The 19,717-nt window shown below is 38.8% G+C and overlaps 1 protein-coding gene across 4 annotated transcripts in view; it reads right to left on the bottom strand.

The window, feature by feature from the left end:
* BCL2L13 (BCL2 like 13) overlaps nt 1–19,717 on the bottom strand; it is a 44,651-nt gene that overhangs the window by 12,122 nt on the left and 12,812 nt on the right. Inside the window, exons 3-7 of one of the 4 annotated variants that reach the window (XR_005104669.1) lie at nt 16,948–17,058; nt 15,846–16,002; nt 12,517–12,586; nt 7,080–7,223; nt 6,434–6,584 (exon numbers count right to left, since the gene is read on the bottom strand). Coding sequence is in view for 2 of the 4 variants with exons in the window: in XM_037390542.1 (XP_037246439.1) it covers nt 7,080–7,223; nt 12,517–12,586; nt 15,846–16,002; nt 16,948–17,058 (482 nt within the window). In the remaining 2 variants the exon portion in view is untranslated. Of the gene's footprint in view, nt 1–6,433; nt 6,585–7,079; nt 7,224–9,870; nt 11,430–12,516; nt 12,607–15,845; nt 16,003–16,947; nt 17,059–19,717 lie in introns of those variants that run through there. The other 3 variants (XM_037390542.1, XR_005104670.1, XM_037390543.1) reach the window with 3 other exon arrangements.

Raw genomic sequence — 19,717 nt, 5'->3', positions numbered from 1 at the left:
AACTTAATTCTGTCAAGGTGGCATTTGCAGACGTAAAAAAACAGAGCTCCAGAAGTCAATCACTGTCCTCAACCTAAGTTGTAGAAATTTTCCACAAAACTTCTACAAGTGACAAAGCACTTTTAACAAATGTGCTAGACTAGCCCTCAGGATAGGTTACAGCCATTATGCTTACAGGGTGAGCTACACCAGACCACTGTAAACTGGTAACAAAATATTGAAAAAAATATCTGAAAGCTCCTCCAATAAGCAGAACCCACCAGTTTGGACTCAGCTCTAGTCCTGCCAGTCAGTAATCCGAACCTTACTGAATATCACTCTCAGCAGTGGATTCACACCACCACCAATCTTTAGCATATAGTATGAAATTGCTACTTAAAAACACCTGTCAAGTTTCAATTATGATTTAAAGGCAGTAAACATTAATAAAAATAAAAAAAAAAAATCAAGACTTGGAATCTGACTGTCATGACGACTATACTATTTTTCATAGTTTTCTAATAGGTCTGTTATTAAGTGTATACAAACAAGCTGATTCACTAACTATAGTAGTTATTTATCCTAAACAGGAAAAACTTTAACCACACATAAGAAAATAATAATAATTCTTATTTACCAGAACAGTAATTCCAGCTTGTTTCTGTAAAGCCACTTCTGGTGGAAATACATGTTCATATAAAAATTCTGAATGTCTGAAGATAAAAGTAACTTTTTTCCCTACAAAAACAGTAAGAGTAGTTGTACACATTGCATCTATAATGGAGATGCTATTAGATAATGAACATAAAGAGATCCCCATTAGGTGTCCGACAGATCATTTACTGCATCTTAGAGAGGACTTTGAAAGCCCTGCCCTGTAAGTTCAGAAGACCAGACATATGCAAAACAACTGTGTCTAACTCCTGTGCAAGCTGTGTGTATACTTCTATGGTTTGGTTTTAAGTGTTCTTAAAACCAGTGTTCTGGTCTCCCTGGTTCAGTTCTTAAAGAAGTATAGACAGGCAGGTAACAGTCCTTGTATTCTCACAAGGAATGATGTGGATAGGCAACTCATACAAAACTCATCTCTGAAGACACAAAAAAGCCCCCCTCCCAATAAAACTATACAGCCTGCCACGCCACCCGTACACCCCAGATCTGTCCAGTATAGGCAAAAATACTGTATACAGGTCAGAGAGGAGTGCCACCTTGCAGGAAAAAAATAAAAATAAAAATCTATGTTCCCTGAACTATTTCCACTCCCCTCCCCCCCCCCCCCGAAACTAAACAGACCCACATGAAGTCCCCAAGAAAAAGAGGACCTTGAGGCACAGGAGGAAATGCTGGCAGAACGCAAATGTCCCCAGAGAGCAGTCTTTACTATGATAAAAAATTCAAAACACTCAACACAGCTAGAAAGTTTCTTAGGTAATAGTACTGACTGTCTTGTAACATAACCTGTCAGAGACAAATGAGGTTCAGTCATCGCTTTCTTCCCACTGAGTGTCACAGCGACAATACAAGTACTAGGAACCCATCAAATGCATTTGTGCTTAAAATCTAGTGTCTGAAAAACAAAAAGCAAGGAGCAATGAACTGGCCTGTGTCCAGGGATCCTAAGATCTCCCTCTGGGGAAATAAGCAAACTTCCCACAATAACAAATTTCCCCAGAGCTGGGAGCGCGCCTGGTGTATGATTTCTAGCTGTAATAGAGGAGCCGCTATGTGCTGGTGAAGTGCCACCTGTGCCAAGGGCTGAGCAGGTAACGGCTGTGGCCACAGACAGCTGCTGGGGTCCCGACAGTCACTCCCACCTGTACGGACAGGGCTGCAGTTCCACCTGCTCTGTGTCTCCAGCCGCAGCCCCGCTCCGCTATGCCTCTTCAGAGCCTCGCTGAAGTCAGACCTGACAGCATTACCCTGCTAATCCTTCAGAGAAATGGATTACAAATGGGGCAGCCGACAACACCCCGATCTAGAAAAATACATTAAAAAAAAGTAACAAAAATTTCTCAGACATTTACTGTAGCATTCACCTCTGTGAAACTGTCAAGATATGAGTAGCCAAGAAAAACAGAGCAGAGTCCACAAATAGGACTGTACTTTTTAATAAGGAAAAAAAAAGGGCGGGGGGGAAAGGTCGTGTGAACCAAATCAATGCACAATGATACTGCAGCCACTGCTGTCATCCCCCTCCAGGAACGCTTTGGCTAGAACAGCCTGCAGAAATGATCCTATACCTTCCACTGCCCTCCAATATAACCTCTAGTACCTGCAAAGAGTCAGCACCAAAGCAACACCCTTTAAGGTTTCAGTCTTACTGGTTTAAATTGAAGTAAATTCCATTATTTAGAGACTACTTCTTCAGACAGACCAATCTGAAGTTGTTGGAAGGGAAAAAAGAAAGGAGATCTAGTCACTCCTTGATTATTTAAGTTCCTTCTCCTTCAGCCACAGCGCCTAAAAAATAAAAAAAAAATCTATTACTGTAGCAAGTAAGTTACATACTAATAAAAGTGGACATTTCACTGCAGTGTTCCATGATACAAGCATAAAGTATAATTATTCTGAAAGGAAAATTCCTTTCTAGGATTTCTCCAATTAGGTTGCCCTTTCTCACATCTCTACCATATTAAACTTGCTTATCTCTCCTCCAGTGGAGCATGTCTCTCTTATTTCTGCATTGTCATTCTCAAGGCAGACACCTGGACTGCTGCACAGGAGATTTTAATCTCCAGTAACACAAACTGACTACCTCACTTCCCTAGGAGGGCAAGTGTCTCTTTACTCTTTTTCTCCTCCAGACTGTTAACAGACTCTAGTACGTAGATTACTCAATTGTCAGCAGAAAGAAAATGTCAAAACTGGCAGAAAAGCTGGAAGCAGAGAACACTGGAAACAGAACGGCTCTTCTAAGGCTGAGATATGAAACTGTAAACACTATTCATACTTCAAGCAAATTTACTTTTACTTTCTTCAACATGAGGAATTAACTAAGTTAAATTCAAATCCAGATCTGAACACCATGACACCAAGAATCCTGGGAAGGCAGAGACAATTTCAGGTACAGGTCACAAATACCAGCCTCTTACTGACAGAAGGAAGGTTATTAGCTGAATACTGATAAACACCAATTACATGCACTTATTTCACCTCTTTCAAACACGTGAAAAGCCGATGCGCTGGTAACGTGAATGTGAATCTGAGGGGGAAAAAAAGCAGCTAGCTTGCAAGTAATCTTGTACTTTTTCCTCCTTAAAGGCACAGACTATTTCAACATAGATTAAATCTAACCATGGAAAACAGGATCCACAGAGCATGAGAAAAAATAAATTATTTGGGAGGAGGGGTGGGAAAGGAAGAGGAAAAAAAATCCTTACCAACTGACTGGCCTTACTGTGCACTTTTCCAGGAGACCAAGAACTGCTTCTGATGCAGCAGCATTCAGCACTGGAGAAGTCAGAGCAAAAAGGGAGGGGAGGTAGGAGGAGGGAGGGGAGGGGATAAGAGGAGAAGGGAGGGAAGAGGAGGAAAGGGGAGGGGAGAGCATATACACTGTATATCGGTTTGTTGAGCCCTAACATTTCTTTCACGAAAGAGAAGAACGAGGCTACTGCATCAGGCTGGGAATTGGTTTGCAATGGTTCAAGACGATAAGGGAACGAGATCTTAGTATGGCTATTTGGGTTCAAATCAGAGAGTCAGAAGGAAGAATGTGTGCACCCTCACGTGTCTAAACAGAGAACCTGGAATGCCAAACATGCTTTTTGCTCCAAAAGAGAGATCATACTAAAACTTAAAGTCAAGCAGGGTAAATGTAAGAGCTGCAGGCAAACCTGTCACGGCAATTAGTGGAAGAGAGAGGCTGCCCAGAAAAAAGCAAGGTTTCCTTGCCTTCCTACAGTCCTCCAAACTCAACTTGCATCTACCCGCAAATCCAAGAGATGGTAAACTAGATGGAACAGTCATTTCATCTCTCCATTCACATTTATGTCACCAGCTGCATCCAAGCACAATACGCAGTGCACTGCAGATACTCTGAACACTTTCACCCTAAAGCAGAAACGCAGACCAAGAGGAATGTGAACAGCCTACACAACGGCCAGAATCATAGTATCGAAGTACTGTACACACTTGAACATAAAAATATGCCAGTCATTCACCAACCAACCATTACATCCCAGTCCCACCCTACCATGAAAAGTTAGCTGAAGTACAATTTTAGGGCCTGAAGGGAGAATGGGAGGGGAACACTCATTGTTTCAGCACACCATCTCATCACCGTACCTCTGCAGGACTGGGATGAAAAATCAGAAAGCAACTTCTCATCTCAGAAGCTCTACCTTTAGTGTCCCAAATTTCACATTCCTCACAAGCCATGCGGATTTCTTGAAATCTACTGCATAGTTATTCAATTTATCAGCCTTTATTCCCTTGTGCTTGCAATTTTGCTTCTAGTTAATTGTTGTCCACCATCCTCAACCAGATGCTTTTGTGGACCTACAAGCCTCCTGAGACCACAAAAGAACTTCCAAGTCTTGCACACATGCAGAACCTCAGGAGCTCTTCCAGCTGCACTGTGGCTGCGTGGCATGATGCAGCAAGAAGTCCCACTGGATGACACAGCTCTGTAAAATTCTGACTCCACAGATCTACAGTGGGACATAGGAAGGACTCAGATGACCTCTTACCTTTGACTGGCTACTTCCCTCCTGGCAAAAGTTGACTTCAATCAAAAAAATGAAGAAGATCCCAAATTACATGTTGACAAGGGAAGAGACAGTACCAGAGACACTATAGAATTTTTCAGGTCTGCCCCTGAAAAGCTGACTCTGGTGAAGCTCTCCTCTGCTCCTGATCCACGAAAAAACAGTCTGTCTATTCTAGTATCTTCTCAGTTTTAAGTAAGCTCTTTGCAGCTATAGGAAAGACCTACCTTCACACTGCTCCGGAAAAACCACAGAAATTGAAACTCTTGCTGTCACAGCTACATAATTCACTGGAGACTCTTAGGTTTATACATTGCCCTTATAGCTCTAGCAAAGTACTACTGACAACTTGATCCAGCACACTGTAGCAGATGTTTATCTGAAAAAATGCACACCACCTGCGTGATGGCTAACAGCCTGCCAGGCAGCTCTTCCCTGGCTCTTCTCAGAAACACAAACTCTCCCACCCTGACCCCACACCCCACTCCCAGCACTGCCATCCCCAGAACACCATCCCACAGACTCGGAACAATGAGAAGCATGACACCCAGTAACAATGAACATTTTCCTTACAGAAAAAAAAAATACAATAAAACTAAATATTCCCTTCCTCCACATAAAGCCACAAGCCTAGTGGGTCCCCAAACCCAGCCCCAGTGAAACTCACAAAGGGTTAGTGCAGCTACATTAATTCAGCTGGAAAGAATTTTCATCACCTTGTCTCTTTCCTCCCCTCTTCTGCTGCTTCAAAAATAGCTCTGGCTTGTTTGCTGTACCGCTTATGTCAGTCTGATTTTATGCCTGACTGGATGTATACAGACAAGCCCATAGCCCATTAAACACCAGCTACCCAGATCTGTACATACATGCACAGTCACACAAACACAAAGCACAGCCCCCTCCCTTGGAGGCCATGCTGGAAAGCAGTGTGTTTTCAGAGGCTTTGCACTGTATTATGTTTATAGCAGGCCTCAAATAAGGGCTAGGCAACAGGCCACAGCCTTTTCTGAGGTTAAAAAAAAAAGAGGCAGAAAAGCAAAATAACATCCATCTGTCTTAAAGCTGCAAGCGAGGACTTTCCCTGTGATGAAAACACTTTGAAATGTGCGTGCATTTATCAAATGACCTAAGGTCATTTGGCTGGGTGCTGTTAGTGTTTGTGTCCATTAAAGACAAACAATCCCTCCCAAAGGCTTTGAAAACTATTATCCATGGTTGCTGGGAAGGGAGCTAAAAAGGTGCAGACGTGCAGAAATTCCAGAACTGCTCTTAAAAAAAAACTTCAGGTGAAAACTCCTGAAATATACAAAGCTGTCTGAATGAGATTTTTTCCTACTAGCACTTTTTAATCACTGGGGTTTCCTGAACAGCTTTTCTTTTTAGAATAAATCAACTTGCTGAAGCCATTTCACTAATCCCAGATTAATTCCATTCAAATCTGGCATCCTTCCAAAACCCAGTAATCTAAAGCTCAGCCTTCAAGACTCAGCTCATCAGCTGTGACCTGCCTCCGTGATGTATTTTTAAATGAAACTTTCTCAGCATGCCGTGACCCAGGAACATTGGTTACCATGAACTGGAGACTTCCACAAGGAAATACAGCACAAAGAAATCTTGATTGCTCATTCTATCCATGTTCCTATATAGGTTTAAATTCCAATATGCATTAGCTATTTTATCACTTATTATAAAAATTAATTAGTACCTACTGACACTTCTGTACAAAGTGATCCCTGACTACTTACCTGTTAAAAAAACTCTCTGAAATTTAAGAAGGGAAAAAACCCCAAAACGTATACCACTTGCAGCAGTCACCAGAGTATGAAGGTAGCATTAAAAAGATGAGTCTCTCAGGCACAGGATCTTTGTTACGGGTGTTTGCTTCTAAATGCAGTTCTGTGTGTATATTAACAGGAAAACATTCAAACAAAAGCTCACCATATAGCAACACATTAGCATTTTGACACACAATGCATGAAAAGTAGTTGTCATTTGACATCTGAGGACCCCTTCAACTTCAACTGCAATCCAACAACCCAGACATACAAAGAACTAGAACAGACTGCCTGGGAAAACTGTGGTGTCCAGTCACATAGGTCTTTAATGTCAACATCAGAAATAAATGGGTAAAAGTCAGTTCTGCCCTGGGGCAGACAGGTGAAATAGACGACTGCCCAAGATCACTTTCCAACTAGATCTCCTGGTCTGGTTTTTTTTTGTTTGTTTGGGGTTTTTTGCTGTTGTTGTTGTTTTCTTGTTGCTTTTTCTGGGGCATTCCTTCTCATCTGCTTACTTCTAGCAACCCTCTTAGCTTTTACTCCTATTAAGATCAGTGTAACTCTTAGAAATAAGCTTTGAACAAAGTATGAAAATTAAACATTGTCTTCTTACCCATCCTCCTTGTTGAATGATATAGTCTGCAGAATAGTCTTCTAGATATGTCACCCCAAAGTTCACAAGTGCACTCAGTGGTTCCTGGCCCTGTCTAGTTAACTCCATCAGAAACTGTTGTAGCAGAACCAGGGGTACCAAGACCTTCAAAAAAACAAGAATTGTGAATAAATACAGAAAGTCTTATCAATACTACTGTGTAGGTAAAACAGAAAATTCATGTGGTCCACAGAACAGGTCTGCATCTACAAATTCAAAGATAGCAGGGACTATACACTTCATTTTTGTGAAGACACAAAGCAGGAACACAACACAATTCAGAAAGAACGAACCTGATAGAAAGAAATCTGGTAAGCAAAACACCACAGCCTAACTTGAGAGTTTCACAGAAACAGGACCGCAGTGCTTTCTTACACCCCATTTTTTTCCAGCACAAGATTAGGTAAACAAGCACCACAGGTCCAGAACTTGCTACCCCAGAAGTGAAAAGATGCAACATTGTAAATAGTTTGAAGGATGTGCATCCAAATTGTATTCAAACAGCAATCTCATATATATTCTTGAATACATACACAACACTGGACAGTCTGTAGAAGTTCACACTTGACTTTCAGACAAGACAGAAACAACTCCTCCCAGCAGCATAACGTTACAGACTTGTTTAAAATGATGAACACAACCCCCTCTCCACATTAAATTCTCCCTCCTATGCCAAATTTAACACATACAAAATCCCCCCCCTTATTTCCTATTCTCATTCCTCCTTCCAAAACTTTTGTCTTTAAATGAATGCTCAGCCTTAACCCAAATCTGAATTGCTCTGGAAGATGCAAGATTCTGTGAACACACCTCCTTCATATTATACAGTTCTAGACACTTTCTTCTGAAATTATGTTTTTGTTTGCCTAAACAACATGCAGTTGAACTTTTAAACTCTAAATTTATTATCCAAGAGCACGCAAGTGGCCCTCTGGGCAAAGTTTATATGCAGCACTTTGCCAGGTTCAGGAAACTTGTAGGAATTGAAGTCATTAGCATCTGAAAAAGTACTATTATGATACAGGAGAAAAATATTTGCAAGCATTACTGCACCTAGTTTGTGACAACTGCATTGCATATCTATTCACTGTACAAATAACGTTTTTTCCCAGCTGCACAAGGCAGATACAGGCTAATAGCACTGCCCAGACCGAACTCCACAGGCTTCCTGCCTTTGCCAGTCCCCTCTTCGTACAGCCTGGTTTTCTTCTATGTAAATATCCTCCATTACTATTGCCAGAAATCACACCTTAGGATGCAAAGCTGGAGGAAGATGAACAGGAAAAGCAGGCTGGGTTTTAGATCTGTACTAAATCCATGGTGGATCACTAAAACCAGATGGGCCTTAAAAATGCCTATAATCTGATAAATTTAAGATGTACCAGCTGTTTAACAACTGAGAGAGTCCAATACTATGGCAGACAGGTTATAGTACTGTTCTTCTGGGACACTGCAGTCACGTAACTAGGAACAAGATGGTGCTTGAAATTTAAAAGCTTTGGGGTTTTTTGAGTTTCTTGTAATTAATCTCAACTCAGGGGCAGAAGAGGTGCAAGCTTATAATGCACAAACATAAGGAGCAGGTCAAGGTGAGGTAAGTGTCAGAAGACACTTCAGTCTTCTTGGATCAAAGGAAAAAAAGCATGCTGTCAAGACTAGGCATCTTTCAGAGGCTTTGGGCACACCCACATAACTCTACAACAGCAGGAACATTGAGATCTCAAAATATTTGACATTTACTGTAAGATGAAGGCAAGAGAAACAAAGGCAAAAAAAGGCTGCTTAGGAAATGAAGGGAGTTTATATGTTGGCATACTGAACATGATTGTTGCCATCTTCCTTTGCCAATTTAAAATATCTAATCCATCCACTGCTCCAAAATTCAGCAAGCCTCTGCAGGCCTCCGGAGCAAGGAACCAAATTCAAACTCTAATATTTAGTCCCATGCACACCAACAAACACTGCCTGGTTTTCCTTTCCCACTGGAATTATGGACACTTCTGCGTTTGAAACCACTAGGAACAGGAACAGGTTTGCATTACACTGTCCCTAAATTCATGAAAGAAATCACCTTCACAGTACTTCCATAAAGGTTAACGACAGCTTTCTGTACGCAAGAGTAACTATTTGAATGGCAATGAGATTTAACTAGACCAAAGTAAAGATACAGCCTTAGCCATGCAAAGGAAGTGCAGTTCCCTCCACAAGTACACATGGGAAGGAATGCTAGGGGCTATTTATATTTTGACTTAACAAGAACATACACAATATCAAGCACAGCATGCCAAAAAACAGTTGGCAGGTGAAAACTTCCAGGGAATCATTAAAAAAACCACTTTACTATCAGAAGATTTCTGACTATTTGTGTAAATGAAAGATTTCTGTCAATTATACTATTGCAATCCCATAGTACAGTATTACAAATTTAAATGTATGCAAAAAAAATTATTACAAAGAAAGTTCATAGACTTTGAAGGAGCTGTATGCAAAGCAATTGTCAATTCTGTGTACCTTTTGACTATTTCAACATAAAATTAATCTAATTCTTTACATGATTATTGTTTATGTTTTTGTTTTATTATTCTTTGGCTCCATGAATCAGTAAAAATAGGACATTAAGATGACTGCTAACCTACTTACCAGTTCAGCTGACTCTCAATATCAGTATTTGTTATCCTTTTATCTGATGCACAAAAGTGGGATTATGTATCCTGGAGTATGTATGTATGTAATGCTCAATTTTAAGCACAAAGCATAAAACCTCAGCAACAGAGTATTTCAATTATTAAATTTATTTTATTACAGAAATATAATTTGCCGTAAGTTTGAGGTGATTTTGGTTTGTTCTAATGAGAGCCTTATTTCAAATACAAGGTGAAGACTCCCTTTCTCTACAGAATCCAACATCATGCTTATTACTTCACATCATAATTTCTGAGAAATACATGAAATAATTTCTTTTCCTGAAACTTTTCTACTGAGAACCAGCACTTCTAAGATCTGCGGGTACATTTTGCTTCTGTGGGATGTTAATGGAAGACCTGGTGTTCGTATGTATTAGCGTATCCTATAGTACTTCCTCATTCAGATACTCATGTTTTAGTGACTGAAAACATTCCTTTACACCCCACATGCTAGTCAGTTAACCAAATCTCTTCAGCAGTTCAAATGTACCATTGCACTCTGGAACAAAGATCCACATTTTTTAAGTGGAAAAAATACCAGCTGTATTTAGAAGTGTCTTCTTTCTGCTCATGCTTGCGTAATGCATAGGTTCTTTGAAAACTGGTATGACTAAAAAGGACACCTTCCCCACTGCCAATCAGAGAGATCAAGCCTTTGTTCACATCCCACCTCCAACCAACTAGCCAGCAAGGTAATCCATACCTCCCAGAAACATATGCTTACCTGTATGCCATGTTTCTCATACACACAACATCAAGGAAGATTTGCAAAGACTACTTTAAACCTGTTTTGTGCCACAGAGATACTGGGCCTTTAAGTGATCAGTGTGGTGCCCTCAGTGCATCATATTCAATATGTTAAATAGGTGGGGCTTTTATACATACCTATGACTGCAAAGACTCAGAAATTTAAAGTGAGATTTTATATACTAGTTCATAGGCTACTGGAAGTAAAAAGAGCATCTTGCTGTGCAAGATGCCACTAGTGACCCCAACAGATACAGCTTATGTATAACTGAAAACACATTCCATTACAGCCTCAATTTATTGCTGTATGTCTGCTAATTAGACCTAACACTGTGTCAATTTATAGCTACTTTTTAAAATTTTATTTCTAACGGCTTCTTCTTTAGAGTAAAAATTAAGCCAGGTTGAGGTCAGAGGAAAGGTATCTAGATACTTTCTGTTATAAAATACGATTCTGATTAAGATGATAAAGGAATTTAAAAGGAAATGAAACCAACACAAATGTATTCCATCTCCTCAAAACAAGTATTATTAAAGGAACTGCTAGGCATTCCTGAAGCATCAAGCTACCACAAAAACAATATAAACAGATGCTGTAAGCAAAGATGATGACAAAAACATCTTCTGGATGATGTTCTCAATCACAAGCTGATGAGGACCAAAATCCACTAGCCACAGGGGCTGGACAATTGTAGCAGCAATGAAGGCTGCACCATAAACCCCTAAATATGGCTGATCATCTACCCAGGTCTGTATCTTCAGGAGGTGTGTACCAGTAGCATATGGAAACGCAGTAGGCAACTGGCAAACTCCATCCATCTCCTCCCTTGCCAGCTGAGCCACAATGACTGATTTTATGCTTGTTTTTTGTTTTCACCAACTGAAAAGTAAAATGTGCTAGTTTAAGCCACCTTCTCGATAATCAGATTTCATGGTTCTTTAAACTAAAATGCTATGAATCACAAGATGATAAACTGAAAGCACACACACCCCGATTATAATTGGTGGAGCCACGGGCAGTAACTTGTCAAGCAATGTTTTAATAAACTGCTTTAACAGTGCCCACACCCTTGGTTAGATGATCAATTTCTGAAGCAAGCAGGGAAATCTAGTTAAGGAAGAGTATTTCTGGGGAAAAAAAAATGTAAAGAGGGGAAAAAAGATTTCTTGTTCTATTTTAAATTTAAGACTAAATTTTAACACTCAACTTGTGATGTAAATTTGCAGTTACTTAATTCTTTCATTCTTTTTCTGATCCCCACTGAACCCATCAGAGAATGATTAAGATGACTTAATCTTAATTGATTAATTAAATGACTTTGAATCACTAATGAAAGATTAATCTCGGAACAGTAATTCTACTCATTCTACATTAAAACTATTATAAGATAGTTCATTTACAGACTTGCATATCGTTTTAAAAACAAGCTTCAGTTCATTTGAGATAACTATTACTGAAACCAGGTAGGCACACCATCCTTATGTTTTCTGAACAGGTTAAATATTGTGAAGATACTATCAATTTTTATTTTCACCATGTTTAGTACTTTTTTTTTTTAACATGTATTTTGAACCTGAGAGAGAACAAAGAAACACTAGAGAAATATAATGGAAACATCCATCTCTGATTTCTTTACAAAACTGTTAGAAATAAATCTCTCTTGATAATTTAAAAATGTTTAATGATTTTTTTTTAAAAATTATGTCAAGCAAAACCCCTTAACTTTTCATTTTACTGTAAAAAAGGAAAATTGACATAATACTTCCATTAGATAACTTCTGGTTAATTATCTACAAACCACATATTATGTCCACATCTACCATTCTGCAAGTGAAAGTTATTTTGTAACAAAACCAAGAGCGTTCTTATTCTTTGTCATTTGTGAAGCATAACTGTACCTAGTAAAAACATTACAGACATCAAATAGATGTGAGAGATATCAAAGTGAAAATCACTTATTTGGTACCTTGTTCCATCCGCTGGCATGAGCGGCTGTCTCTTGTGTACGCTCTCGATATTCTTGATATGTCACTGGCCTGCAGAAGTTAAATCAACACTGAAAGTTATAAAAGGAAACAAAAGAACAAGAATAAAATAAAATTCTCAGTTTTCAGAGAACAAAATATTTTCACATGTATTATAGCAAATAGTTTTCAAGAGCTAACAAGTCTCGCATTTCAGAACATAAAACACCAGCACCAGACAGGGTCAGGAAGGCATCACCTCCTCCCAGTTACGTAATTTGATATAATTGGGTAAGTGAATTTCATAATTCGATCTCCACAACTTAAAGGACATTAGATAAGTAGGTTCTCTGATAAGATACCAGAATTTCTAAGCTCTTGCTAAGATTTTAAAGATAGACAATTCCACTAAGAAATTTTTATTTGAGATAGAGGCCGATACAGAGTAAAATTTTTATAAATATAATATAGGCTGTGAACCAACACTGACTGCTTGACCACATCAACATTATGAGTTAAAGCCTTTATTTGCAAAAAGAGCACTTTTGATCACAAACCTCTCTTCATATTTCAGTAGATACCTCTATTTTAGATTTATCACATCTCTATTTCTCTGAATTAGGATGATGAAATTCCTCTCTTTCCTCCAAGATCATATAGTACCTTAAGGGTCAGTAAAAACAAATACTTTTTGCCAAGTGACACCAGAAGATGTACTGCTTCAAAAGCAGTTGTCCTGAGCCAGACCATGACAAAAGGCAAGTTCAGACTTTAGTTAAAGGGAAATGTGGTAACTAGTACTGGACAGAAGACCTCTTATCCAAGAACCTGTCACGATCTAACAGCCTACAGTACCATAACATACTTGTTTATAGGCATACAAGAGGACAGAAAAATATAAGCAGAAAAAATAAGTATTGAATCAAATGGCACTACTGTAGCAAACGGGTAAAAGAACAGAGTTCAAGCACACTGGGAAAAACATAATTTGGGTTTGTCATTTTAAGTGCATTCTCTTAACTTCTTTGGTACATCAGTTCCTTTAAAATGCAAATCCAAATGAATCAGTGGGATGAGAAGAGCAACAGCTGCAGGAAGGATATTATCAAGAGATTAAACAGTAGCTCTAGTTTGCCTTATAAAAAGGCACGTGTGTCAACACATTTTCACAGGCATTTCAGACTTAGTATGTATGGATGGATGCATATACATAAATCTAAAAAAATACTTAGAATGCAAATATTTTCCCATAGAAAGCACAAGAAGCCTAGAACATCAGGATACTAACAAGCTAGAACCACTTAATTTTCTAAGACCTGATCTCAGGAACTTTCCAAAAAGAATCAACCTGGAGTGCACCGGTTATGACCCCTCAAAGTCAGACAGTCAACCAATTATCTACAACCTTTAAAACATTCAAACTAAAAATGCTGTTATTTCAATTTACCATTTTAGACACAAAAGATGGATTGCAAGGCTTACTGATAATTTTCCAACTTGTTGCCAGTCTGTTTTTCCAGTGTAGTGAGGTATTTATCAAAAGCTTAGCTCTTCAGAAGACACTAAGTGCAAGTTTTTAAGGTCACATGGGACAAATGCCTGGCTTGTAAAGGCAGATAAGCTTCTGCCATTTCTGGAGGAACACACCAGCATATCTTTTGCCACTTAAGGAGGAACTTGTACCCCACATACTCTTTTCTGTGGGTAAATAATTGTTAGTTTACACTGTACTGAACTTACTTTTTGACCCTATAGAAGCAGACAGTATATATAGTAGTTTCTGAAAGTTAAACAGTAAGTTGACAGAGTGTACTTTTCCCTTCAGTGGCTCATGGAAAAAGAGACAATGATCTGTCTAGTCAGGTATTACATGGCACCTTTGCTGTGAAATCCAGGTCAGAGTCATAAAATCATAGGACAGTTTAGGTTAGAAGGGACCTTTAAAGATCATGGGCAGGAACTATCTTTCACTACATCAGGCTGCCCAAAGTCCCGTCCTATCTGACTCTGAACAGTCAGTTTTAAATCATACTGGTCATAAAAATTCAGCCCTTAGCTGTTGACTAGAGAGCTAGTTAAGGAATAGATGGGCTAGTTAAGGAATCACAGAACGGTGGACATTGGAAGGCACCGCTGGAGCACATCCTGTCCAACCTCCCTGCTCAAGCAGGGCCTCCTACAGCAGGCTGCCCAGGACCATGCCCAGACGGCTTTTGAGTATCACCAGGGATGGAGACTCCACAACCCTTCTGGACGAACTGTGCCAGCGCTCAGTGACCCTCACAGTAAAAATGCGTTTCCTGATATTCAGATGGAATGACTTCCAAATTTGTAATCTTCCAGAAGCCTGCCATAAAGAGTGTGAGATGCCTCCAATCCTTGTATGGAAGGCTTAAGCTCCATGCATCAGAAAATTTACACTAGGCACCGATATCTAGGCTTCCTGTCCCTTGTTTAAACACTTCATTAACAGCTATGCAAAGTTTAGAGGAGTAGTACTAGAGATTCTCAGCTTCTTTTGAGCCATATTATTAAAACCAATCCACAAAACACAGACTCAGATAGCTATTTGCTAATGCTGCCTTCACAACTGCATTTATGTCCCTAAAGTAGCACCTTCCAATGCCATCTCTCTAAAAATGTATTTCAGAGGTCACTCAGAAGAGCCAGCAGTAATTCATATGGATCTATTAAAATCAGGCTAGTAATTTATAATAGAAAACCAAGCAACCACAACAATTTTACCAATTCGCAAAAGACATTAATCAAGATACTAGCATGCAGAGTACAATGTAGTATTTAAACAGTAAGCTTAACCTGGCAAGACAGCTCTTAAGGCACCAAGGTTAGCCCTGGGGCCTACCTTTGCTTCAGATGTGTAACTGAATGGTGGTCATAAAACATCTAACTACCATCCTTTCAGTGAATCTCTCCCACTCATCTTGAAGCCAGACTACAAACCTTCAGCTTCACTCTTAACTCTAAGGTAGAAGAAGTTAATCTGACTACAGCCCAGCATGCATTAAATTGGCAATGGCAACCAGCAGCTGCCAGCTGCCAGTTTCACCAGCAACTCAAACTACTTGAATTTGTCTCAGAAATTCAATGATAAACACTTAGAAAAATTTTAGAACTTACAGGACTGCAAAGAACAAATACCACAAAGAAGTTTTCACACATTACAACACAAAACAACAAAACCAGCCAGATAACAGAATGCTGTAAAAAAAAAGAAATGCAATACAAAACATAGTCCCATATTTAGCATTTCAGCACCAGTCACAATGCCAAAGGAAACACCTTCCCTTTGAAAAAGCAAATAGAAACTCACTTGCTAAGCAAGCTCTGCAGTGCTTTGTGAAGATGTTCTTTCAATTCCTGGGCCACCTTTTCTCCCAAATGAGCCAGGCAGTCTTCTATTGAGCTCTCTGGATTGGCAGGACTGAACACTGGGGAAGTGTGACAGTCAAATCCTGTAGTGGTAAATGCTGACAGAAGAAAGTATACAAAATAGAACAGTATATAACATCAACAGTCTCAGATTTCTTATCCCACCAGTTAACACAGCTTACATGAGGGACGAAGAAATCACAGCTCTATAGTCAAAGCATGCTATGAACAAATTCTAGTAAAACAAGTACAGTCCAAATATATTCTGGAAGTGATACTTACAAGCCATAGATGACTTTGAGCTACATTACCCCTCCAACTCTTATTTCACAACTGCATCCTAACCAATAAGATAGCTGAATGTGTAACTATTCTCAACTTTAAGCTGATATCAACCCTGATGAAGCAGCAAGACAGCCTTTTCCATGGTAAAATTTGCCCACACATGGACATATCTGCAGCAGTACTGCAGTATCATTTTCTAAAGTAATATGTTGTTCATATAACTTTTTCCTTCTCAGTTTAAAAATTCTAAGAAAGGTCTATATGGATGAATGTAAACAGATCTAGAGCCTTTCTACTTCAGGTTTCCAATTTTCAACACACATGCAAAGCAAAGATTGTTTCCAAATCATCCTTGCTGGGAGTCATAAAAGCTACATCTACAGGTCAAAGCATGTCACAAAAAATAAACCTGGTGGAATGAGAAATACAACGGTTTAAATCCACACTCCTCTGAATGTTAGGTGCTAAGGAATGATTTCACTTCTGTCATCAACTGGAACAGCTAAGGGCTGCTTACATTTCATTACTTATAATAGCCCATTAAATGTCATTCAATTGTTTGCTTTGGCAAGACTCTCCAACTCCAAACGGTAAAGTTTAACTATTCAACTTCATGTGACAATGTGTAGATAGCTTGAGGGGGATGTAAAGAGATTCAATGTGTCCAAAAATCTCTTTAACTAGAGTACTTGTTACAAATTAACCACCATTACAGCACACACAGATTATCAATTGAAATGGGAAAATTAGAAGAGCACCTTCCAAGATTTCTTCATCAAGACGTTTGAGCTCCTCCTCGATTTCTATTTTAATCTTCTCCAAAGCCTCTTTCTCCAAAGCATGTTGTGCCATAAGCTGTTGTTGAGTCCCTAAAAGAAACCAGAGAAATTATTCAACTGTAATATTTCAAATAAGGATATAAGATAATGGAACAAAATATTGAAATATTAACTGTAGAGGAATTCAAGATGAAAGTTCTATTTCAGACAGCAACATAAAAAGTATTATCCCTGAAGGGTACTTACTACAAAAGTTTTATTATATGAGCCCAGAAACACATAAAACTACCAGGCCTATTCAAGGTAGAACAGGTGATTTAAATATAAACATGCTTTAAAAATAAAATACATAACAAATGTGGCTTAGATTTATGACCAAAATCAAACCAGGGCATATAAACAAGAGGTCATCAAAACTAATACACTCATTATCAAACTACACCAAAACAAAGCAGGCATAGGCATAATCTTGATTTTTAGTAGCAAAATATAAAATTGGTATTGATGCCTGCAAAATCTACAAGAATACTCAGAACAACTATGCAATATCAATAAAGGGTCCCAAAATCTATTAGCTGTGCATCATTTTGCTGTTCATGAGGAGTCTAAAGGCCAGAATTAAATAATTTAAGACTGAGTTCACAAGTAACAATAGAGGCAAAGGACCCCACAATTGTCAGACAGTTGTCAATTCTCACCTCCTAATCAAGTCATTTAGGAATCTGAAATGGCTGCCTATCCCAGAAGTACACATGTCCTGGTTTGGGATCACAAATACCTATTCTGTGTGCTGACCCTAAGTATTTGGTAGTAAATTGTTTCAGCTGTATCATTCAGGATTACATTGACTCTCATTCATCTTAATTATTAGGCTGTGGCAAAACAGACACAAAACTGTTTCCAACCAAGCCAAGGTATTTAAAGCATTTGAATCTTTAAGGAATTTGCTGAGTGTCAAGTTTTCCATTATAAGGCCTTATGGCAAGATAACTACTCAAGTAAGTGTTCTATGGGATGGGTACTAATGGAAAGATTAGATGTCTGGGACAGAGTTCAGCTCAAAACTCCTGCTGTTTAGCTGATTTTTTTCTTTGGGTTTGCTCATCTCTTATTTCTTCCATCAGCTTTCAAGCATGTCTTCACATCCCATTCTTAAAGCACACTACAAAATCTGTTCCATTAACTGTTGTTTTATTTTCACCAAACATCACTGAATCAACAGCCTACCACTGAATTTTTTTTCTTCCTTTCAACTCCTTAAAATGTCCTGCTTAGAGATGAAATGGATCTCTGTTATATGCACATGAATATAAAACTGAATCTTCTATCAACTCACTCCTGGAATAAATAAATAAATAAACAAAACTGCCCCCCAAACTCCCTTCCAGACATTTCCTTCCCTAAGTTTTAGGTCAATTACCAGTCCTCATTAGCCTGCACCTTGCTACTTTCAACAGTATCATCGACTAGGTTACCCAAAACACATCTTCTTAGCTGTCTTACTTCTGAATATTCTTTAGAATTCTTTTTTGGGACTTCATGTTCTCGTGGGCCCAAGATTTAAACACCACCTCCTGGCCATCCTTCTGTTTATGGTGCCCATGTCCACTGTTCCCTTCTCATGCACCCAAATACTGATGACTCTCCAACCTATCTCACCCTTACTGTACCTACACCAACTGCCTACAGCTCTGCCTGGGCATCTAGGCATCATTCCACCCTACAGACATCCTTTACTCAATTAAAGAAAAAGTGGAAGGAATTATATCTATAATGTTGCTATCATCTGACTTCATTTCTTCCTCATCACTTGTATTTCACATCCAAATCTTCAGGTAAGTCCTGCAACACCCAGTGCAGCTTTCTGGCTTGTCTTTCTTCATTGCTGTTTTAAAGACAGTAAATCATAATTTGGTGGTCTTATGAATGACTGCCTATTCAGTTCATTTCGATTTGTATCTGCTTGAACTCACTTTATGGGTTTTATTACCTTCCCCTTTCATCATAACGGACACATAGTAACACTAGTTTTCCTATCAGAGTGTGTGAAAAACATAACAGTAACAATACCAGCTAACACACACAGATGTGTAGGAAAAGTACACTGCATTTTCTGTATTTAAAAAACCACTATAGACAGTAAGTGTGCAGTCTCCTACAATTGAAAAGTAAGTTAAAAATCCCCAGAATCAACCCACTGCATGTGTGCTAATGCTTAAAAATTCAGTGCGCAATAGATAACTGTGAGACAAAATCTTTCTAAAGCAACGCACAAGTGTAAAATGTTTACATTTATTTATGTGAACAGTTTAAAGGAACAATAGATCATCACTTTAATTCCATTTTACTTAACCACACAGTTACTAGAACATCATCACTATGTTCAAAATAACTTTATTTAGCTTCTTCAATTCCTTCTCAAACAGTCTCTTTTTGCCACGCTAAACAACAAATTCCAGAGGAGCAAACTGTTCCTCCTTTTGGTTAATGAACATTCACTAATGCCTTGTCAGTCCCTTTAAGTTGCCTCTTTGAACTACTGAACCACTGCTTCACAGTCAAGTACAACAAGTATATGCAAGTACCAACTCTTTATTTTAACCTGTGCTTCACCCTCTATATGGAAGGGATGAGGTTATTTAGAATAGCATCCATTCTCACGGGACTAATGTGATGATGATCACACATGACAAGCTGTCATACTTGATAACAAGTCACCCAGAAAACGGAAGGAAGAGAAATTCCACTG

The sequence above is a fragment of the Falco rusticolus genome, chromosome 5, assembly GCF_015220075.1.
Source record: "Falco rusticolus isolate bFalRus1 chromosome 5, bFalRus1.pri, whole genome shotgun sequence".
Taxonomy (NCBI): Eukaryota; Metazoa; Chordata; class Aves; order Falconiformes; family Falconidae; genus Falco; species Falco rusticolus.
Note: the sequence above shows the minus strand (reverse complement) of the source record. Positions and strands in the feature narration are given on the sequence as shown.